Here is a 24,729-nt window from a genome sequence, read left to right as displayed (position 1 = left end):
CGCACGACAGTCTCTAGAGTTTACAGAGAATGGTGCGAAAAATGAAAAAACAATCCAGTGAGCAGCAGTTCTGTGGGTGAGCACACCTTGTTAATGAGAAGATCAGAGGAGAATGGCCAAACTGGTTGAAGGTGATAGACTCTAATAACAGGGTTTTACAACAGTGGTGTGCAGAAGAGCATCTGTGAACGCACATCACTTTGAACCTAGAACGTACCCTTGGGGGAACGTAATAAAGTGGCCACTGGGTGTATGAAGCTCTGTGCCTGTGATGCTAGTAAAAGTAAGTTTTTCATTGTGCCTGTACATACACGGACTTGTGGAGACGACTTTGACTTTGAGCTATGGGTCTAACGTTGGCCGCTGGGGTTAGTGTGGATGGGTATTATGGTCAGTGTAGACAAGGTGGGGTGAAAGAGCCCATTTCTGTTCTGTAGAATTCTAGTCAGCACAGCTGCAGGCCACTCGGCCCATTAACCCATGCCAGCCATTAAGTCTGTTGCTTGTAGTACTCTGCAAAAGTCTGAGGCACAGGGGGGGAAAGAATTCTGTAAAGTGAAGATGCTTTCAAAAATAACGAAATGAGGAGTTTTCAAATATCAAAAAATACTGTAAAGAGTAAAAAAAAACCACTGAATCAAATCAAATTTGGTGTGACCACCCTTGGCCTTTAAAACTAGATCAATTCTCTTAGGTACAGAGTTGAGCAGTTTTGTAAGGAAATCGGTGGTAGGTTGTTCCAGGCATCTCGGAGAACTTGCCACAGTTCATTTATTATCAAAGTAAGTATACATTATGTGAGCTTGAGGCTTGTCTCCTTACGAGCAGCCACAAAATAATAAACCCCCAAAAAATTTTTTTTTAAATACGACAGTCAAGCGTCCATAGTGCAAAGGGTGGGGGGAAACGGCAATCATGCCCAAACAGGGATTGAGTCCGTAGCCATGAGGCCCGGAGCAGACTAGGTCTCCCAGACAGCCTCGATGATGTTGAGATCGGGGCTCTGTGCAGGTCATACCCTCTGAAACCACATTTTTATAAAAAAATCCAAAGACTTTTGCACAGTACCGGTACATTCAGGGCAGCTTGCAGTGTGAGAGCTGCAAACCCCGCCCCCCCCCAAAAGCCCCCGCAAAAAGAGAGCGCCTAACGCATGTAGGGGTTCCACTGTGCGATCAATCGGCCACACATGCACTTGCCACGTTCTCGCGATCGATAATCAGTCTGATGCAGTTCAAAGTCCTATCCACACTAAATAAACCCAGTGACCCCAACCACCAGACCGGTGACCGGGCCGTGAGGAAACGATACGATTTGGCAATATGAAACGATACGAGTCAGCTGCACCTTTCCTCATTCCCTGTCATGCCCACTGTTGAACTTGAACGCACGTGAGGTCATCAGTCGCCTGAACGCAGTGATACCCTCGTGCCAGGGATCACTGGTTGGCCTCGGGTAACCGGTCAGTGAGAAGTGCCGTTGCTACTGGTCTGGAGCGCGGACAGATGGGCGCCGTCTCTAAACCTGTTTAGCACAGCGAATGTTCGTGGGGAACCCGGTGCTAAAATATTCTCAGACGACCTAATTTGGGCTTGGGATTTCGTAAGTAGCAGAGCAGCTACCTCGCTGCGATCTACTGAAAGTCATCCCTCGAGCCAAACTTTTGTTGGCCGTGCTCTCCGGTCTGCGACCGCTGTGGCCTCAGTATGGGGACCTCCAGCCCTTACCTTGTCCTCTCACTGGTGTGTGCAATGATTTTATATGTTCATACGAGGAAAATATGCGCTGTGTGTTTAATATCCAAATGTTACTTAAAATGTTATGATCCTATTGACTTATAAGTGAGTTATAATTGACTTATCACTATATTCATGGGAGGAAAATATGCGCTGTGTGTTTAATATTAAATTGATTAGATAAACCCTTTTAGAAACGAAATTGAGTGTATTAGCCACTTATAAGTGACTCATAGTTGACTTATCACCTATATTCCGGTCGTGATTAACACCCCCACCCCCCCCTTGTCAGCCAGTCTGCAAGAATATTGTCAATATTAAACCGGTCCGTGGTGCATAAAAGGTTGGTGGCCCCTGCTAATCCTTGGCCCAGGGCTTCCGTACGCTCTTGATTGACTCACTTGGCTCTGCACAAAGCTCAAATTCTGCACTCTGCTTTGAAACAGTTCGACCACAAGCCCAAGAGCCTCATGTCCAGTCAGGTGCGGCACTTGGCGTCGCTCATCGACTTCCATCGCCTGTGGAACGTGTTTCTGGTGCCGATGCTGATCGAACGATACCCAGGGTCCAAAGGCATTCAATTCGTCCGACAGGTGGGTGCCCATTAAAATGAATCTGCTCTTTGTGGTGCCCTGTTCGCATCTCAGGGGCAACTTTCAAACACTAACGATGGACTCCCCACCTACCCCCATCATGCTGTTACATTTTATTTGTCTCGTTGCAATTGCTTTCTCAGTAAAGTGAAGGAAAGAATTCCCGAGGATTTTCCTGGTACCAGAGGTTCCGAATTGCAGGCAGAGGTTGGCCAACCTGGGTCTTCAATGTTTGCAAAGTAGGAGAATGAGAGGCAACCTTAAAGCAGGCGTTCCCAACCTGGGGTCCTCGGACCCCCCTGCTTAATGGCATTAAACAGTTTGTGAAGCCCTGGTTTAACACAAAATGCTGGAGGAACTCAGCAAGTCCAGGGAGAGGAATAATCTGTCAATGTTTCAGGCCAAGACCCTTCATCAGGACTCAAAAGAGAGGGGACAGAAGCCAGAATAAGACAGTGGAAGGAATGGGCAGGCGATGGGTGAATCTAGGTTGGGAGGAAGTTGGGTGGGCGGGGAGGGAGGAGATGAAGTAAGAAGCTGGGAGGTGATTGGTGGGAGAGGTTAACGGCTGAAGAAGAAGGAGTCTGATAGGAGAGGAGAGTGGACTGCGGGAGATAGGGGAGGAGGGACACCAGAGGGAGCTGATGGGCAAGTGGGAAGTGAAGGGGTGAGAGGGAAGACAGAATAGGGAATGGATTTGGATTCGTACTGCGCTTGGATCTGCCCCGGCCATGTTACATTGCGGATTTGCAGCTTAGGAAGGGCCAGTCAGTCCTCGTACAGCCAGCGTTTACAGCCCTCATTGTGAGAGGCAATACCCCCATTGTGAGAGGCAATACCCTCATTGTGAGAGGCAATACCCCCATTGTGAGGGGCAATACCCCCATTGTGAGGGGCAATACCCCCATTGTGAGGGGCAATGCCTTCAACACTGTGGCAGAGGGCGGTGCCTCTACTTCCTTGGACATTTGCGAAGGTTTGGCATGACATCTAAAACTTTGAGAAACTTCTATAGATGTGTGGTGGAGAGTATATTGACCGGCTGCATCACAGCCTGGTATCGAAACATCAATGCCTTTGTACGGAAAATCCTACAACAAGTAGTGGATTCGGCCCAGTCCATCACAGGTAAACCCCTCCCAACCATTGAGCACATCTCTTCTCACTGCCACCATCAGGAAGGAGATTCAGGAGCCTCAGGATCCACACCACCGGGTTCAGGAACTGTTATTACCCCCTCAAGCATCAGGCTCCTGAACCAGAGGGGGTAACTTCACTCAACGTCACTCGCCCCATCACTGAACTGTTCCCACATCCCATGGACTCACTTTCAAAGACTCTTCACCTCATGTTCTCGATATTTATTGCTTATTTATTGATTATTACTATTTCTTACTGCATTTGCACGGTTTGTTGACTTTTGCACACTGGTTATAGGCCCAGTCAGTGTGGCCTTTCATTGATTCTATTGTGGTTATTGGATTTAGAGAGTATGCCCACAAGAAAACAAATTACAGAGTTGCCTATGGTGACATCCTGTACTTTGAACTTTGAACTCTGTTTGCCCCTAACTGCGGATTGGACCCTCGAGTCTCACTGACTCACGGTAGAGTAACGCTACCACAGCGCCAGTGAACTGAGTTCAATTCCCGCCGCTGCCTGTAAGGAGTATGTACGTTCTCCCCGTGACCGCGTGGGTTTCCTCCCACAGTCCAAAGACGTGCGGGTTGGTAGGTTAATTGGTCACATGGGTGTGAGTGGGCAGCACTGGCCCGATGGGCAGAAGGGTCTGTTACAGTGCTGTACCTCTAAATAAAATAGTGCGTGAGCTCTGAACGTGAGCAGTGGACAGATTTCCTTGGGATTTTATCACAGTCGCTGGGCTAACCACGGGAAAATTTCCAGCGACCAATTAACCAGTGACATACCAAAGCTCCTCAAATTCCTAATGAAGTATGACAACAAATTCAACTTTTGAAAAGATAAACAAAAATTAGGGTGTTGGGCTGGAGGTAGGTCTCTACCAAAGGAGGTATGAAGTGGTCCTTCCCTCCGCTGGCCTGCAGGTCACCCTTGGGCAAGGTGTAGCACCTGCTTAGCCCCCGATCAGGGTCACATGAAGCCATGGGAGCAGGTGGTGGATGGTCGTACGAGCAGCTGGTGCAGATCACTAGTCCTGGTTATGACTTTGTGAATTGAAAAATCTTGGCAAACTGTTTACTGGAGGCTTGAGGGCTGTGCATTCCTGTGTGGGAGAGGTCTGCGTTATATTTACTGTTATGAAAATCAGCTTTGAAAGTCGAGGACAAGTACTCTCGGAATCCGGGCTTTGACGCACAAATCCGTCAATTGAACATTTGTAAATCGAGGAACCATTGTAATACAAGTCATTGTGCGGTTGAAGTTGCAACGTAACAAAATTGGAGAAGCTGGTGGGTTGGTTCCGGTTCTCAAAAGCATGATTTGTTTCAGTATAATTGTCCTGTGATTAGACGAGGATTAAATCGTGTGGCTGCTGGGCGGCATAGTTTAGTAGACTGGCAGATTCCGCACCGTATCTGTAAATCAGTTCCACAGTATAATGATGAAGATTCATTAAAGAGGTCTGACAGACATTCAATGTGTAAGCGGGAAAATTGTACCAATAGTAAATTTTAAAAATGTAAATAAGTAACACTGAGAACATGAGGCTTTGAAAGTGAGTCCATAGGTTGTTGAATCAGTTCAGAGTTGGGGTGAGTGAAGTTATCCACACTGGTTCAGGAGCCTGATGTGTGGAATCAGTTCAGAGTTGGGGTGAGTGAAGTTATCCACACTGGTTCAGGAGCCTGATGTGTGGAATCAGTTCAGTGTTGGGGTGAGTGAAGTTATCCACACTGGTTCAGGAGTCTGATGTGTGGAATCAGTTCAGTGTCGGGGTGAGTGAAGTTATCCACACTGGTTCAGGAGCCTGATGTGTGGAATCAGTTCAGTGTCGGGGTGAGTGAAGTTATCCACACTGGTTCAGGAGCCTGATGTGTGGAATCAGTTCAGTGTTGGGGTGAGTGAAGTTATCCACACTGGTTCAGGAGTCTGATGTGTGGAATCCGTTCAGAGTTGGGGTGAGTGAAGTTATCCACACTGGTTCAGGAGCCTGATGTGTGGAATCAGTTCAGTGTTGGGGTGAGTGAAGTTATCCACACTGGTTCAGGAGTCTGATGTGTGGAATCCGTTCAGAGTTGGGGTGAGTGAAGTTATCCACACTGGTTCAGGAGCCTGATGTGTGGAATCAGTTTAGTGTTGGGGTGAGTGAAGTTATCCACACTGGTTCAGGAGCCTGATGTGTGGAATCAGTTCAGTGTTGGGGTGAGTGAAGTTATCCACGCTGGTTCAGGAGCCTGATGTGTGGAATCAGTTCAGAGTTGGGGTGAGTGAAGTTATCCACACTGGTTCAGGAGCCTGATGTGTTGGATCGGTTCAGTGTTGGGGTGAGTGAAGTTATCCACACTGGTTCAGGAGCCTGATGTGTTGAATCAGTTCACAGTTGAGGTGAGTGAAGTTATCCACAGTGGTTCAGGAGCCTGATGTGTTGAATCAGTTCAGAGTTGGGGTGAGTGAAATTATCCACACTGGTTTAGGAGCCTGATGTGTGGAATCAGTTCAGAGTTGGGGTGAGTGAAGTTATCCACACTGGTTCAGGAGCCTGATGTGTTGGATCGGTTCAGTGTTGGGGTGAGTGAAGTTATCCACACTGGTTCAGGAGCCTGATGTGTTGAATCAGTTCAGTGTTGGGGTGAGTGAAGTTATCCACACTGGTTCAGGAGTCTGATGTGTGGAATCAGTTCAGAGTTGAGGTGAGTGAAGTTATCCACACTGGTTCAGGAGCCTGATGTGTGGAATCAGTTCAGAGTTGGGGTGAGTGAAGTTATCCACACTGGTTCAGGAGCCTGACGTGTTGAATCAGTTCAGTGTTGGGGTGAGTGAAGTTATCCACACTGGTTCAGGAGCCTGACGTGTGGAATCAGTTCAGAGTTGGGGTGAGTGAAGTTATCCACACTGGTTCAGGAGCCTGATGTGTGGAATCAGTTCAGTGTTGGAGTGAGTGAAGTTATCCACACTGGTTCAGGAGCCTGATGTGTGGAATCAGTTCAGAGTTGGGGTGAGTGAAGTTATCCACACTGGTTCAGGAGCCTGATGGTTGAGGGGTAATAACTGTTCCTGAACCTGGTGGTGTGGGACCTGAGGCTCCTGTACCTCCTGCTGGATGGGAGCAGTGAGAAGGGACCGTGGTTTGAACAGTGGGGTCCTTGTTGGATGTCGGGTTAGTGACGGCGCTCCGTGTGAATCGGTGGGTTAGTGACGGTGTTTTTCCTCTCTCCCCGACAGCACATCAGAGGCCACATGGAGTCGCTGTCTGCTCGCTGGGCCTTGGAACTGGACACGTTCGAGGAGAGGACGCCCTTCGGCAAGCGAACCTTCTCCAACGTGGTGGCGACCCTTGACCCCTCGGCCCGGCGCCGGTTGGTCCTCGCCTGCCACTACGACTCCAAGTACTTCCCGGCCGACGACCGGGGGCGGGTGTACGTGGGGGCCACTGATTCGGCAGTGCCCTGTTCCATGATGCTGGAGCTGGTGACCTCGCTGGACAAGGAATTGCTCAAACTGAAGGAGAGGGTGAGTCACGCAGCCGGGAACCAGGCCCTTCGGCCCATCGAGCACGTGCCAACCACTGAGCAGACATTTATACTCCAAATTATAGAAACCATATATAACCATATAACAATTACAGCACGGAAACGGGCCATCTTGGCCCTTCTAGTCCGTGCCGAATGCTTACTCTCACCTAGTCCCACCGACCTGCACTCAGCCCATAACCCTCCTGTAGTGTTCTCGCACAGGTGTAAAAGAACTCTGAACTAAACACCAAGCATAAACTAGTCAATGAGGCGGTCCCAGTAAGATTAACCGTTTACTGTTCACTCTTCCACATTAACATATGGTGAAAACTGTTGATAAAACAATACAAAATATATATAGTATTTGTTTCCTTCTTGACATCACATTTACATCATAAATACTTGCAAAAGTAAAACTACAACAACTACATTACATTAAAGTGCAACATACAGTCAGCATCTACCTACGCCATTGACTGCTTTAAATACATCAACACAAACTATCCGCAACTCTTTAAATAACAAAAAACATAAACTTTATCGACCGTCATTACTTTTAACAGAATCAGCATTAACATTTTTAATTCAACATATCGATTATCTCATGAACTTACGGTGTTGCTTCTCTGATGTTTCTAGTGCGTAGAAAGAAAACTTTTCTCGCGCTGATCTTGCACACACATAAGCCCCCTCCTTCCCGTTTCTCCAAACCGGTATTTTCCCACAAGACGCGGCGTAACCAGGTGTGACGTCATCGCATGCCGCGATATATCACAGACAATGAATTTATTTTAAACAACCTTAACTTTAATTAGAAAACGACAGCAAATGAATTACTAAAGCGAAAATATAATAAACTAAACAAATGCCTTAAAGGCAACACACCTCCATTCCTTTCCTGTCCATATACCTATCCAATTTTACTTTAAATGACAATATCGAACCTGCCTCTACCACTTCTACTGGAAGCTCATTCCACACAGCTACCACTCTCTGAGTAAAGAAATTCCCCCTCGTGTTACCCTTAAACCTTTGCCCCCTAACTCTCAAATCATGTCCTCTTGTTTGAATCTCCCCTACTCTCAATGGAAAAAGCCTATCCACGTTAACTCTATCTATCCCCCTCATAATTCTAAATACCTCTATCAAGTCCCCCCTCAACCTTCTACGCTCCAAAGAATAAAGACCTAACTTGTTCAACCTTTCTCTGTAACTTAGGTGCTGAAACCCAGGTAACATTCTAGTAAATCTCCTCTGTACTCTCTCTATTTTGTTGACATCTTTCCTATAACTTGGCGAAATGTACGAAACGGAAAGAGACCCCTCGGCCAGTCGAATCCATGTCAACCACCGAGCACTACCCCCCCGGCGCTCCGCTCCTGTCCCAAATCCATCTACCATTGCCAACACCCTTTGCTCCCGCTAGATTTACAAATTGCTGTCCATTCCACGTTGACAAATACAGTACTGTACAAAAGTCTTGGCTGTCTATAAGTGCTTAAAGACTTTTGCAGAGTACTGGATGCAGGGAGACGCTTGCGGGCTGCCCCCAGCAAGTCCCCGGACTGTGCTGACCGATTTTCCGGGGTGACAATCTTTCGGATTCACATTTAATTCTCTCTCGTCTAGAGGCAGGACCTGACTCTGCAGCTGCTGTTCCTCGACGGGGAGGAGGCGCTGGTCAGCTGGAGCCCCACCGACTCCCTCTATGGCTCCCGCCACTTGGCGGGGCAGATGGCAAGGACGAAGCACCCAGAGGGCTCCTCCAGCACCACCCTGATCGACTCTGTGGTGAGTTTCTTGTCACCAAGGGGGCGAGGGTGGCATTGGCATCTCACTCATTGACATCGTTACCATGTGCCACGTCATATGACATCATCATTATGTGCTGTGTCGTGTGACATCATTATTATGTGCCATGTCGTATGACGTGGGCGATCGTGGTCTTTCCATGACCATGATTGTTCTTGGCAAACTTTTCTACAGAAGTGGTTTGCTATAGCCTTCTTCTGGGCAATGTCTTTACAAGACGGGTGACCCCAGCCATTATCAATACTCTTCAGAGATTGTCTGCCTGACGTCAGTGGTCACATAACCAGGACTTGTGATCTGCACCGGCTGCTCGTACGACCGTCCACCACCTGCTCCCATGGCTTCACGTGACCCTGATCGGGGGCTAAGCAGGTGCTACACCTTGTCCAAGGGTGACCTGCAGGTTAGCGGAGGGAAGGAGTGCCTTACACCTCCTTTGGTAGAGACCTATCTCCACCCCACCACGCAAGGCATCTCCCTGCCCACCCCTAACTGTCTTTCTGGGGCTTCTGAGGGGGAGTGGGGGGGGGGGGGGGTTATAGAATACCATGGAACCGGTTTATTGATGCCATGTGTACCATTTGTCTTGCAAACCGTTCGTTCAGATCAAATCGTTACAGATAGAACAATAATTGAATGCGGAACATTTGCAAGAGACTGCAATACGGGTAGACAATAAGGTGCAGGGCTACAACGAGGAGGACTGTGAGATCCAGAGTTCATCTTATCGTGCTAGGCACCATTTAATAGTCTTATAACAGAGGACTGGACCTGGCGTATGTGCTTTCGGGCTTTTGTATCTTCTGCCTGGTGAGATGGGGGAGAAGAGAGAGCATAGGAGGGATTGTTGATTAGACCATAATAAGACCATAAGATAGAGGAGCAGAACCAGGCCATTCGGCCCATCTAGTCTGCTACACCATCCCATCATGGCTGATCCATTCTTCCTTTCATCCCCAGTCTCCTGCCTTCTTCATGTCAACCTCTGCCTTAAGTACACTCAAAGACTTGGCCTCCTCAGCCACTCGTGGCAATGAATTCCACAGATCCACCACTCTCTGACTAAAGAAATGTTTCCTGAACTCCATTCTAAAAGGACGCCCCTCTCTATTCTGAGGCCCTGTCCTCTGGTCTTAGCCTCTCCCAATACTGAAAAGATCCTCTCCACATCCACTCTATCAAGGCTTTCCACCATTCGATAGATTTCGATGAGTTCACCCCTCATCTTCCTGAATTCCAGTGAGTACAGGCCCAGGGCCGTCAAACTCTCTTCGTGTAACAAGTCATTCAATCCGGGAATCATTTTCGCAAACCTCCTTTGAACCCTCTCCGGTTCCAGCCCATCCTTTCTCAGATAAGAGGCCCAAAACTGCTGGCAATTCTCTTCTTCAGCCTTTTAGCTCTTCCGTCGATCACCTCCCAGCATCTTGCCTCATACCCGCTTCCCTCACTCACTCGCCTTCCCCCTCACCTGGTGTCACCTATCCCCTGCCAACTGCCAGTCCGTCCACCACCACCTTCTTCTGCCCCCTCCCTTCCCAGTCCTGACGTTGACTGTTCTTTCATCTCCATAGATGCTGCCCGACCTGCTGAGTTCCCCCGGTGTTTTTGTGTGTGTTTTAGACAGCGTGTTGGCCAGGACCTTCAGATCACTGATCCCTCTCACGTTGCCTCTTGCAGGATCTGTTTGTGCTCCTGGATCTCCTGGGTGTCAGCAAGCCCGTCTTCCTGAACCACTTCCAGAACACGGCCCGCTGGTTCAGTCGGATGGTTGGGATCGGTACGGGGTGTTCTCGAGCCGTCAGCGTGGATGTGTACTTCGCCTCACTCTGGGTGGTCTGATTTTCTCCCCCCCCCCCCACCCCCAACGCGGAACATTCTTCACACCTCCCATCTCTTTGTTCAAGAGGAGGTTCTTTTAGAAGAATGATGGGGGGGGGGGGTGGGGGGGAATCTCATTGAAACTTACTGAATATTGAAAGGCCTAGACAGAGTGGATACGGAGAGGTTGTTTCCTGAAGTGGGGGAGTCTAGGAGCAGAGGGCACAGCTTCATAATACAAGGACGTCCCTTTAGATTAGAGTTGAGGAAGAATTTCTTTAGCCAGAGGGTGGTGAATCTGTGGAATTCATTGCCACTGAAGGCTGTGGAAGCCAAATCATCGGCCACGTCTCAGCAGAGGTTGATCAGCACGGGTTCCAAAGGTTACAGGAAGAAGGCAGGAGAAAGCGAATAGTAAGGCAGCCCTGGTTGAGTGGCGGGGCAGACTCGATGGGCCGAATGGCCTACTTCTGGCCCAGTGTGAATGGCGGGCAGGGCAGTCGATGAGAAGCGGAGCCGATGTTGGGAGGCCCTGCTCCCACGGACCCAAGCCGGCTGAGCTGTGGACAAGGGAGTGGAGAGTGAACTTGGCAGGTCAGTTTGCACGGGAGACACAGGAACTGGGGGTAAAATCAAACTGCCGGAGGAATACCTGCGGAGTGAGGCAGGCCGTTGCATTTTCAGGTCGAGACCCTTCCTCTGGACTGGGAAAGGAGAGAGGAGATAGCCGGGGGGTGGGGGCGGGGAGGCACGGCATCAAAGCAGTCAGTGCAGCACCGTTACAGCTCCAGAGATGCAGGTTCAAATCCCGCCACTGCCCCTGAGGGGTTCATGCGTTCGCCCCGTCACCGCGTGGGTTTCCTCCCACAGTCCAACGATGCACGGGTTAGTGGTCACGACAGTGTCATTGGGGTGACGCACGCTCGTTCTTCGTCTCCGCCAGCAGATCAGTGAATGGACAGCAACCCCATAGCACAAACTCGCGATTTCTGCACCGCTCGTATAATGCTTTCCACAGTCACACCTGACTCTCACCAGTCACACACTCACACCAGTCACACACTCTCACCAGTCACACACTCTCACCAGTCACACACTCTCACCAGTCGCACACTCACACCAGTCACACTCTCACACCAGTCACACACTCTCACCAGTCGCACACTCACACCAGTCACACACTCTCACCAGTCACACTCTCACACCAGTCACACTCTCACACCAGTCACACACTTCACACCAGTCACACACTCTCACCAGTCACACACTCTCACCAGTCACACTCTCACACCAGTCACACACTCTCACCAGTCACACACTCTCACCAGTCGCACCTGACTTCACACCAGTCGCACCTGACTCACACCAGTCACACTCTCACACCAGTCACACACTCTCACCAGTCACACACTCTCACCAGTCACACTCTCACACCAGTCACACTCTCACACCAGTCACACACTCTCACCAGTCACACACTCTCACCAGTCGCACCTGACTTCACACCAGTCGCACCTGACTCACACCAGTCACACTCTCACACCAGTCACACTCTCACACCAGTCACACACTCTCACCAGTCACACACTCTCACCAGTCACACACTCTCACCAGTCACACACTCACACCAGTCACACACTCTCACCAGTTACACCCTCACACCTGACACACACCAGTCACACACTCTCACCAGTCGCACCTGACTTCACACCAGTCGCACCTGACTCACACCAGTCACACTCTCACACCAGTCACACTCTCACACCAGTCACACACTCTCACCAGTCACACACTCTCACCAGTCACACACTCACACCAGTCACACACTCTCACCAGTTACACCCTCACACCTGACACACACCAGTCACACACTCACACCTGACACACGCCAGTCACACCTGACTCACACCAGTCACACACCAGTCACACCTGACACACACCAGTCACACCTGACTCACACCAGTCACACTCTCACACCAGTCACACTCTCACACCAGTCACACTCTCACACCAGTCACACACTCTCACCAGTCACACACTCTCACCAGTCACACACTCTCACCAGTTACACCCTCACACCTGACACACACCAGTCACACACTCACACCTGACACACGCCAGTCACACCTGACTCACACCAGTCACACACCAGTCACACCTGACACACACCAGTCACACACTCACACCAGTCACACACCAGTCACACACTCACACCTGACACACGCCAGTCACACCTGACTCACACCAGTCACACACCAGTCACACCTGACACACACCAATCACACACTCACACCAGTCACACACCAGTCACACCTGACACACACCAATCACACACTCACACCAGTCACACACTCACACCTGACTCACACCAGTAACACCCTTCACACCTGAAAATATAAAGATTAAAGTGATAGATGAATCCGGGTGAGAGGGATGATAGGTGGATGGAGCAGGGGAGAGTGGGAACAGGGATAGAGACTGGGGGGTGATGGGTTAATCTAGGTGGGGAGGGGTGAATGGCAGATGGTGGAGGGGAGAGTTGGAATATGTAGTCTGGGAGCTGATGGGTGAATCCAGGTGGGGAGGGCGTTTGGTAGATGGAGGAGTGAAGAGCAGGAATAGCATCAGAGGCTGGGGGGGTGATGGGTGGGTGCAGGTGGGGAGGGCATTTGGTAGATGGAGGAGTGAAGAGCAGGAATAGTGGCAGAGGCTGGGGGGGTGATGGGTGGGTGCAGGTGGGGAGGGCATTTGGTAGATGGAGGAGTGAAGAGCAGGAATAGTGGCAGAGGCTGTGAGGTGACAAAGCACTGGAGATGGTGGAGCCTGACGGGAGGGTAAGGTGCGACAGGGAATCGAGGGAGGGAGGGCAGGTAGGAGAGGAGGGGAGGGCGATGGGCAGATTTAGTGGGTGGAAGAGGGGAATGAGGCAGGGTGAGGGGGCTGGGGTGGGTGTAGTAGGAACATGGTAGATCAGTCCTGACGAAGGGTCTCGGCCCGAAACGTTGACTGCGCGTTTCCACGGATGCTGCCCGACCTGCTGAGTTCCTCCAGCGTGTTGTACGTGTTAATTTGACCCCAGCATCTGCAGTGTACTTTGTGTTTGGTAGATCAGGAGTTGGGAGAAAGGGGACAGACATCAGAGACCAGCGTTCGCGCTGCTGGGTTGTGGAGTAACCGGGGCCAGGGGCAGACAGGAGGTCCCCGACATCACTGGCTGGTGGTTTCAGACTGGGGCTGGGTCACTGCTGAGGTACAGTGGAGAGCTGGGTGTTCCTACAGATCAGGTCGTCACACAGCGCGCCGAGACAAACGGTAACAATGCAGAACGAATTGCAGAAGCTGCCGGGGAAAGCGCGGTGCGGGTAGGTGGTGAGGTGAGGAGCCACTCGAGAGCCCGATAGCGGTCACCGTCCTTGAGCCCGGTGGGAGAGGGGAGGGTGGGGACTTTGACCACGCTGGCTGCTATCAGAGGCAGCGAGCGGTGTAGACAGCGTTCGTGGGGGGGAGGCTGCCTTTTGTGATGTGCTGAGCTGTCTGCACAACTCTCTGCAGTTTCCTGCGGTCGGGCAGAGCCGTTACCGTGCCCAGCTGAGACGTACCCAATGCTTCTGTGGTGCATCGATCAGCCGTTTTAACGCAGGGAAGTGTCGGTCCGCTTGTACCGGCAGGCCCAAGGGAATTCGACCCTGTTAACAGACTCCTGAATGGACCTTTGGTCTGATAAGATGAATCCCTGGCCTCACAATCCACCTTGTTCTGATTTTCCAAATTATTGTCTACCCGCACTGCACCTCCTCTGTAGCTGTTCGACTTTATTCTGCATTCGTGACTTGAGGGTGTGTGTGTGTGTGTGTGTCTGTGTGTTGTGTCTCTGTGACTGTGTCTGTGTATCTGTGTGTTGTGTGTCTGTGTGTGTGTGTGTATCTGTGTGTTGTGTGTCTGTGTCTGTGTTGTGTCTCTGTGTGTGTGTGTTGTGTGTGTGTGTGTTTGTGTGTCTGTGTCTGTGTGTGTCTCACACTCTCTCTACCCTTTCTCCCCCAGAGAAGAGGCTCCACAGGCTGGGTCTGCTGCAGCTCCACCCCTTCGAGGTGACATACTTCAACGGCAACACTCACTATGCCCCCATCGAGGACGACCACGTCCCATTTCTACAGAAGGGTAATGGGCCGACCGATCGGTGGGGGTGGAAGGGGGAGGCCAGCTCTGCCTGCCTGTCTCGGTGGGAGGTGGGGGGGGGGTGGGTGGCGCGACGTGTGTTCAGTAAACGGCAGCGGTGGTTACGCTGCTGTTCCGCGTCTCCGGCGACCGCAGTTCGATCCTGATGAAGGAAGCTGGTGGGAGGGGAGAGTGGACCAGAGGAGGGGACGCAGGAGGAAGTACTGGGCAGGTGAGAAGAGGTGAATGGAATAGATGGGGGGGGGGTGAAATTTATTTATCATCAGGTTGGAGGAATGTGAGCTGTGGCTCCTCCACCCTGAGGGTGGCCTCATCTCGGCACAAGAGGAGGCCGTGGACTGATGTATGGGAATGGGAATGTTTGACCACCGGGATGCCCCAACTGTGGCGGATGGAGACAGTGAGTCCCCCGCCGAGAGCGAGGGAGACCCAAGATTCAATCGCTCGGGGTGCTGAGTCGCGTTGGATACAGGCCGAGTCGAGGCGGTGGCATTTGGGTCCCGGAGCCTATCGACGACGCGGACACCCCGGTTTACGCTGAGCTCAATGTAGAGGGAGCACCGGACATGACAGACCCCAGCAGATTCACCTCACCAGGGGCCCTGAACGGAGGCGAGGGAGAGGGTGCAGGCCGAGTTAAAATTGTGCCCCCCTGTATTAGCCATTTCTGCCCTGAGAAAGAGGTATTCATGTCAACTCTATCAATCTTATAAACCTGGTAAATCTCCTCTGCACCCTCTCTAATCAAGGCAGCATTGTGGTGAATCTCCTCTGCACCCTCTCTAATCCAGGCAGCATCCTGGTGAATCTCCTCTGCACCCTGTCTAATCCAGGCAGCATCCTGATCAATCTCCTCTGCACCCTCTCTAATCCAGGCAGCATCCTGGTGAATCTCCTCTGCACCCTCTCTAATCCAGGCAGCATCCTGGTGAATCTCCTCTGCACCCTCTCTAATCCAGGCAGCATCCTGGTGAATCTCCTCTGCACCCTCTCTAATCCAGGCAGCATCCTGGTGAATCTCCTCTGCACCCTCTCTAATCCAGGCAGCATCCTGGTGAATCTCCTCTGCACCCTGTCTAATCCAGGCAGCACCCTGGTAAATCTCCTCTGCACCCTCTCTAATCCAGGCAGCATCCTGGTCAATCTCCTCTGCACCCTCTCTAATCCAGGCAGCATCCTGGTCAATCTCCTCTGCACCCTCTCTAATCCAGGCAGCATCCAGGTGAATCTCCTCTGCACCCTCTCTAATCCAGGCAGCATCCCGGTGAATCTCCTCTGCACCCTCTCTAATCCAGGCAGCATCCCGGTGAATCTCCTCTGCACCCTCTCTAATCCAGGCAGCATCCCGGTGAATCTCCTCTGCACCCTCTCTAATCCAGGCAGCATCCTGGTGAATCTCCTCTGCACCCTCTCTGATCCAGGCAGCGTACTGGTGAATCTCCTCTGCACCCTCTCTAATCCAGGCAGCATCCTGGTGAATCTCCTCTGCACCCTCTCTAATCCAGGCAGCATCCTGGTGAATCTCCTCTGCACCCTCTCTAATCCAGGCAGCATCCTGGTGAATCTCCTCTGCACCCTCTCTAATCCAGGCTGCATCCTGGTGAATCTCCTCTGCACCCTCTCTAATCCAGGCAGCATCCTGGTAAATCTCCTCTGCACCCTCTCTAATCCAGGCTGCATCCTGGTGAATCTCCTCTGCATCCTCTCTAAAGCTTCCACATCCTTCCCATAATGAGACCAGAACTGAACACGAAAATCCAAGTGTGGTCCTACCGGAGTTTTATAGGACTGCATCATTAACTCAGTCCCTAACTAATGATTCAAAGGTCAACGTACATTTGTTATCAAAGTACGTGTGCATTATGCAGCTTCCCCACAGACAGCCACGAAACACCGTGGAACCCCTTCAAAGAAAATGAAGGGCAGCACACCACATGCGTTCCCAAACACCTTGTCAACTTAAGGCAGTTTGAGTTGGATTTTGGACGTGGACCCCTGGACCCCTCTGTTCCTCCACACTGCTCAGAATCCTGCCGTTACCCCTTCAACTCTGCCTTCGATTTACTTTCCAAAGTGAATCATTTCTCACTTCTCCAGATTAAACTGCATCTGCCACATCTCAGCCCAGCTCTGCAACCTGTCAAAGTTCCATTGTAACCTATGACACGCCCGGAGTGGCAACCAGGTTATTATTGATCCCTGTGACCGGGAGTCCCCTCTCGGCTTTACAGAGCTGGGCTAACAGGCTTTACAGAGCTGGGCTAACGGACTTTACAGAGCTGGGCTAACAGGCTTTACAGAGCTGGGCTAACGGACTTTACAGAGCTGGGCTAACAGGCTTTACAGAGCTGGGTTAACAGGCTTTACAGAGCTGGGCTAACAGGCTTTACAGAGCTGGGCTAACGGACTTTACAGAGCTGGGTTAACAGGCTTTACAGAGCTGGGCTAACGGACTTTACAGAGCTGGGCTAACGGACTTTACAGAGCTGGGCTAACGGACTTTACAGAGCTGGGCTAACGGACTTTACAGAGCTGGGCTAACAGGCTTTACAGAGCTGGGCTAACCGACTTTACAGAGCTGGGCTAACAGACTTTACAGAGCTGGGCTAACGGACTTTACAGAGCTGAGCTAACGGACCATAGAAACCTGGAGTTTATAGTGCTGGGTGTAACGGACTATATAGAAACCGAGGGTTTATAAATTTGAATGTGACAAGGGGAAAGATAGACGGTGGAACACGGGGTCGGAAGGAGATGGAATAAGCTAGGAAATGGCAATCCGTCAGAACTTGGGCAAGGGAACGGATTTGGGGAATGGTGGAATTGGTCCCTGATACTGTGTTTGATTTCCAGGAGTCCCTGTCCTGCACCTCATCGCCACCCCGTTTCCCTGGGTCTGGCATACGATGGAGGACACGCTTGAGAACCTGGACCCCCCCACCATCGAGAACCTGTGTAAGATCCTGAGCGTCTTTGTGGCGGAGTACCTGGGACTGTAACAGCGGACGGTACCGGGCCGCGGTCGGAGGAGTGACCTTCACACTGAGGAAGGCTTCTCGGTAATGCTGGAATGCCGAGGGTGTACACTGAACTCTTGGCGGTGCACACCGTCTCACTGGGCACAGAGAGGCACGACTTGTCCCACAACAGTGGAGATATGAGGCATTCGTACTGAATGTGCCAACCCTCAGGTCTGTGTGTGAGTGTGAGAGTGTGTGTTTACATTCCCTGAGCCTATCGCGGGTCTCATCTTGTCTCAGGTTCTTTGTCTTGTGTCTATGAAATTGCATTTTAACCCCCTTTCTCTCTCTCCCCCACCCCCTCCCCCTCTCTCTCCCCTCTCTATCCACACCCCCTCTCTCTCCCCACTCCCCTCTTTCCCTCCCCCACCCACCCCCTCTCTCCCCATCCCCCCTCTCTCCCCACCCCCTCTCCCTCCCCATCCCCCCTCTCTCCCTCCCTATCCCCCTCTCTCCCCACCCCCTCTCTTCCCAACGCTGTCTCTCCCCACCCTCCTCTCTGCCTCTCCCTCTACCTCTCTCTCTCTCTACCTCTCTCTCGTCTCTCTCTCTCTCTCTCTCTTCCCCCCCCTCTCACCGCATCACTTTTTCTCCCTGTCCCCTCTCATCATCCCCTCTACTCTTTCCCTCCCCCTCGTGGTCCCCCTGTGTGAATTCACCGGATGCAGTCTGTATGATTTCCTGTAGACCTGTCCTGGGGATAATTCTCAGTCCAGCCTGGTTCTCCTTCGTTTCCGTTGTAGCCGTTTGATGGCGCGCACTGGGGGAGCTGCGGGTCGAGGACAGGTCCTCTCGGAGATGGCAGTCGGCAAAGCTGACTAAACTTTGCCCTTCTTGTTGCCGGGGCTGTTTCTGGGGGCTGAGCACGAGAGCAGCCCTGACCCAAAGCCTTGTGCGGGCGTACGACCTGGTGACAAGAGGGCTTGCGCCTGGAGTGGCGTCTCCTGGGGTAAATCCGGGCAGATGGCGGGCGTTGGGGGGGCACGGCATGGGGCAGCTGTCTGGCCTCGATGGTGCCTTTGGCGCCCGGGAGCTCAGGACGATGAGCTGGTCTCCAGTACCATTGATGGATGTGTATGTGGTTTTGACGTGAATGGCAATAAATGTTTTTATATACATATACCGAGCGAGCTATGCCTACGGAGCGCAGACTTGGAGCAAGGTGTGATTTAATTTTTTTAAGGGTTAGATTTTTTCCTAACCTTGCTTTTTTTTATTTGGAGGGTAAACATGAGGTAAATGATAAACACGAGATTCTGCAGATGCTGGAAATCCGCAGCAGCACATACAAAATGCTGGAGGAACTCAGCAGGTCAGGCAGCGTCTGCGGAGAGGAATAAACAGTCGGTGTTTTCAGCCGAGACCCTTCATCATTTTGTGTGCTACTCTGGTAAATGACAATCCCGCCACGCTGGCTGGAAATTGTCATCTGATTTAATACCCGGGGAGTTGAGGGGGGGATAATAGAAAAAAATCTGTGAATGATAGTAAGGGGTGGGTGTAGATATTTAAAAAGTTATGTAAGTACTGCAAAAAGAGAAAACTACAAATGCCCACACAAATAAGGCCGTTCACAGCTTAAAGGTTACAAGAAGTTGTTTTATTAGATTAATACTGTATGAGGAATAAATGCAGAGAGAGAAAGACTCAAGAGTAACGGACAATTTCTACACAATTATACTGCCAGAGCAACTGCAAATATCTGAGAATCCCTCTCTCCCCCCACCCATCTCTTCCCCCGCCCACCCATCTCTTCCCCCGCCCACCCGTCTCTTCCCCCGCCCACCCGTCTCTTCCCCCGCCCACCCGTCTCTTCCCCCGCCCACCCGTCTCTCCACCAGCCCACCCGTCTTTCCCCCCACCCGTCTCTCCCCCCACCCGTCTCTCCCCCCACCCGTCTCTCCCTCCACTGTCTCTCCACCAACCCACCTGTCTCTCCACCAACTCACCCGTCTCTCCCCCCACCTGTCTCTCCCCCAACCCACCCGTCTCCCCCCACCCGTCTCTCTCTCCACCAACCCACCCGTTTCTCCCCCACCCCTCTGTCCACCCCAGCCCTCTCTCCCCACCCCACTCTCTCCCCCCACACCTGTCTTTACCTAGTCTGACCTTACTTATGTGTCTCCAGAGCCACTAGTTCTTAGTGATCTCTTCATACCAGGGACCAGGGATGGACAATCGGTCTCAGTAACCCCCCCACCCCACCCCATACACACATCCCTGTTAATGAAATACCAGGGACTCAGCCATCTCCATCATGGACGCCTGCCTCCCCACCGCCAAGCATGGCTTCCAGATCTGGTAGCTGGTGAAGGGGACATCTATCATTCAGGACCCCCACCACCCAGGCCGTGCCCTCTTCTCATTGTTGCCATCAGGGAGGGCGCAATGCACAGGAGCCTGAAGACACACACTCAACATTTCGGGAACAGCTTCTTCCCCTTCACCATCAGATTTCTGAATGGTCCTTGAACACCATCTCACCACTTTGATTTGATTTTGTACTATTTATTTATTGAGAGACGATGCAGAACAGCCCCTTCCAGTTCTTCAAACCACGCTGGCCAGCAACCCCTGAGTTAACCCTGGCCTAATCACAGGACAATTTACAATGGCCAGTTAACCTACCAACCGGAACGTCTTTGGACTGTGGGAGGAAACCAGAGCACCGGGAGGAAACCTTTGTGGTCACGGGGTCCCTCATTGTAACATTTTTTATAATGTACTGCGCTGAACTGCCGCTGAAAAAGAGCAAATTTAATGACGTACACTCGGTGGCCACTTTCTTAGGTACACCTGCTCGTTAATGCAAATATCTAATCAGCCAGTCAGCAACTCGATGTGTTAAAGCTCGCAGACACGGTCAAGAGCTTCACTTGTTTGTTCAGACCCAAACATCAGAATGGGGAAGAAATGTGATCTTAGGGACTTTGACCGTGGAGTGGAGTGATTGTTGGTGCCAGATGGGATGGTTTGAGTATCTCAGAATCTGCTGATCTCCTAGGAGGCGCCCGGTAAAGTGGCCATTGAATGTTTGTCAGTGATAATAAACCATGTTCTTTCTGATTCTGGAAGTCCACGGGGAGAACGTGCAAATTCCACACAGACAGCGCCGGAACTGGGGGCTCGAACCTGGGAGCAGCAGCACTACCTGCTGCATCAGTCCGCCGTCCAGTTCGAGGTTGCTCGTCTTTCCCATGATGCCAAGGAACTTGAAGCTGCTCGCTCGTTTCATAAACACAGGGAAATTTGCAGATGCATGAAATCCATAACACACACACCCACAAAACGCAGGAGGAACTCAGCAGGTCAGGCAGCATCTGTGGAAAGGAGTAAATTTCGGGGAGGGGACCCTTCTTCAGGACTTTACACTTCTGATTCCTCGAGCAGCACTGGTGTGCGTTCTCCCGCCCCTTACTGGAGTCCACACGGTTCTGCTGTCGTTGCGACCCCGCTCAGCAGGAGAATCTCTCCGGGTCTCACTTAGTTCAAGAGCCGGCATTAGTTAAACCAGCGCTGTGGCAGCTGGTGGCCGCCAGAGGGCAGAAGTTATACAAAAAATCATTTTCTTGAATGGGGTAAAAGTTTCAGCCGCCTTCCGGGCAGAGTCCCAAACCTTCATTTAACCCGGATTTTTTTTAAAAAGTCACCTTGCAATGGGATTGAGGTCTAAAGGATTGTGTGAACAGCGCAGGAAGGCGCTGATGGGAACTAACTGCCCACATACGTAACACACTCAAAATACTGGACGGACTCAGCTTTTCTGGAGGGAAATAAAGAGCTGAGACCCTTCACCAGGGTCTGAGCCCGAAATGCCGAGCTCCTCCCGCATTTTGAGCGTGTCGAGATTCCCACTCAGTTGAATAGCCGGCATCAGTGAAAGCGGGCCCGTTGTAGCTGCTGGTCGGACGCTGTCCACCAGGGGGCAACAGTGTTCCGAGGGCTCAGTCGCGGTTTTCTATTCATAAAACAAGATCTACAACAAACACAAACAGTGTCTGGCTTTCTTAATGTCCATAGTTTTGACCAGTCTACACTCATGGTTGGTTCCTTAATCTTTAGTAGGGCTCCCACTACCTATTAAATGCCCTCAATGACCTGCGTCTCAAGTAGCCCCTGACAACCAAGTCCAGCTCCCGGCCTTCAGGTGTGGCTTAGCTACTAAGCCCGGCGGAACCGTTTCTACTGACAGGAGAATTTGTTTTCAAAGGTATTCGTGTTTCCATACCAGGGTTTGATGCAACCAGTCAATGCACTCTCCACTACACATCCATCGGAGTTTGTCAAAGTTTTTAGATGTCACGCTGAATCTTCGCGAGTGACTGGGGAAGCAGCGGCACTGCCGCGGTGTTGAAGGGATTGCCTCATAATGGGGGTATTGCCTCTCACAATGGGGGCACTGCCTCTCACAATGGGGGTATTGCCTCTCACAATGGGGGCACTGCCTCTCACAATGGGGGTATTGCCTCTCACAATGGGGGTATTGCCTCTCACAATGGGGGTATTACCTCTCACAATGGGGGCACTGCCTCTCACAATGGGGGTATTGCCTCTCACAATGGGGGTATTGCCTCTCACAATGGGGGCATTGCCTATCACAATGGGGGTATTGCCTCTCACAATGGGGGTATTGCCTCTCACAATGGGGGTATTGCCTCACAATGGGGGCATTGCCTCTCACAATGGGGGCATTGCCTCTCACAGTGGAGGTATTGCCTCTCACAATGGGAGTATTGCCTCTCACAATGGGGGCCTTGCCTCTCACAATGGGGGCATTGCCTATCACAATGGGGGCCTTGCCTCTCACAATGGGGGTATTGCCTCTAATAATGGAGGTATTGCCTCTCATAATGGAGGTATTGCCTCTCATAATGGGGGTATTGCCTCTCACAATGGGGATATTGCCTCTCACAATGGGGGCCTTGCCTCTCACAATGGGGGCTGTAAACGCTGGCTGTACGAGGACTGACTGGCCCTTCCTAAGCTGCAAATCCGCAATGTAACATGGCCGGGGCAGATCCAAGCACAGTACGAATCCAAATCCATTCCCTATTCTGTCTTCCCTCTCAGCCCTTCACTTCCCATTTGCCCATCAGCTCCCTCTGGTGTCCCCTATCTCCCACGGTCCACTCTCCTCTCCCGCCAATCACCTCCCAGCTTCTTACTTCATCTCCTCCCTCCCCACCCACCCACCTTTCCCCTCGGTTGGACTTACCCTCACCTGCCACCTTCTCCTCACCCACCTCTCATTCTGATCTCTGCCCCCTCCCCTTTCCTTCCCAGACCTGATGACTGAAACATGAATTTTATTCGTCCCCATGGATGCCCTGGTCCGTTAAAGTTGTCATAGGCGGGGGCGGTTGTGGGGTTTCGACTTACATGAAGTGAAGTGAACTGACGGGAGGGAGAGGGAGGGTGGGAGAGGAAGTAAAGAGAGAGAAGGGTGGAAGAGGAAATAAAGAGAGAGGGTGGGAGAGGAAGTGAAGAGAGAGAAGGGTGGAAGAGGAAATAAAGAGAGAGGGTGGGAGAGGAAGTGAAGAGAGAGGGGTTGAAGAGGAAATGAGAGAGGGTGGGAGAGGAAATGAAGAGAGAGGAAGTGGAGAGAGAAGGGTGGAAGAGGAAATGAGAGAAGAAGTGAAGAGAGGGTGGGAGAGGAAGTGGAGAGAAGGGTGGAAGAGGAAATAAAGAGAGAGAGGTGGGAGAGGTAGTGAAGAGAAGGTGAGTGGGAGAGGAAGTGAAGAGGAGGAGAGGAAGGCGAGTAAGAACAGAATGTGAAGAGAATTCTCTCACATTTAATAACATTGCCGACCAACTATGGACGAACCGTTGGGAAATAGACGGACAAATGAAGGTCAGAATTGACTGGAAGGGCTGAACGGCCTGGTTCTGTACTGTATGACTCATTTTCATGTGTACAGTCCACACCAGCGGACCAGTGGTCGCGGATAAACTGGTCTGACCTCTGCCCCCAAGTTCAAATCCCACCATAGCCAACCAGGAATGTAGACTCGTCGTTAAATAAATCTGGGATTTAAATAAAATTAAATTTTACCACGAAACAGATTGTTGTAGGGGGAAAAAAACTATCGAGTTCACCAATGTGGGGAAGGATGGGATATCTGACTCCCGACACACCAACAGGCTTAGCTGTCTCCAAGGTTCAGGAACAGTTCGAGAAGTGGAAAAAAATGCCGGCAAAGTTGTTAAAATATGTTGCTCGCTGTGCACGTTGATCTTGTTCAAAGTTCAAATATTATCAAAGTGTGTATACTTTATACACGAACATTACCTCACTTTTTATTATTTTTGTTTTGCAGGACTATCTTAATTTAACTACTTAACATACAGAACGAATTTCATTTATTTACTCTCTGTATTTATCCTGGTACAGCTGCTGCAAAGTTCACAAATCTCACAGCCTGCGCTGGTGATAATAAACCTGATTCTGATTTTGATATAAAGATTCAAAAAAAAGGTTCGAAGGCTCATTTATTATCCAAGTATGCAGTGTCCAACTCTGAGATGTGTCTTCTCCAGATAGCCACGAAAGAAAGAAAAACAACGGAAGTCAGGTTAGAGAGAAACAAACCCACCCCTCCCCGCACAAAGAAAGAACGGCAACACAATCATCGACCCCCACCTCCCGCACAAAAAACTAAAAAAAAAACATCGACCCCCAAATTCTCCACCCCCCCCCCCCGCACAAAACGAGAAAACACCGAATATGAAACAATTTAAGACTGAGAAAGAAGTCTATAGTCCATCGTCCAAATTCACATCCATAAATGCTGGAATCCTCGGTGGCACCCTCCGGGCCCCGCGACGGGCCAAGAGGCAGGCTCCCCTCTCCGGCAGCAGGACGATCCCACCGGGATCAGAAGGCTCCCTCGTCGCTTTAATCGGTGAACAATGGAAG

At 51.1% G+C, this 24,729-nt stretch overlaps 1 protein-coding gene across 1 annotated transcript in view; it reads left to right on the top strand.

Annotated features, from left to right (window-relative positions):
- LOC140716542 (glutaminyl-peptide cyclotransferase-like) overlaps positions 1-18,933 on the top strand; it is a 30,191-nt gene extending 11,258 nt beyond the window's left edge. The window contains exons 2-7 of the mRNA XM_073029355.1: positions 2,183-2,329; positions 6,695-6,982; positions 8,614-8,775; positions 10,477-10,576; positions 14,659-14,775; positions 17,647-18,933. Coding sequence (XP_072885456.1) covers positions 2,183-2,329; positions 6,695-6,982; positions 8,614-8,775; positions 10,477-10,576; positions 14,659-14,775; positions 17,647-17,792 — 960 coding nt within the window. The 3' untranslated portion in view covers positions 17,793-18,933. The remainder of the gene's footprint in view (positions 1-2,182; positions 2,330-6,694; positions 6,983-8,613; positions 8,776-10,476; positions 10,577-14,658; positions 14,776-17,646) is intronic.
- The last annotated feature ends 5,796 nt before the right edge of the window (positions 18,934-24,729 follow it).

Source organism: Hemitrygon akajei, chromosome 25 (assembly GCF_048418815.1).
Source record: "Hemitrygon akajei chromosome 25, sHemAka1.3, whole genome shotgun sequence".
Classification (NCBI taxonomy): domain Eukaryota; kingdom Metazoa; phylum Chordata; class Chondrichthyes; order Myliobatiformes; family Dasyatidae; genus Hemitrygon; species Hemitrygon akajei.
Note: the sequence above shows the minus strand (reverse complement) of the source record. Positions and strands in the feature narration are given on the sequence as shown.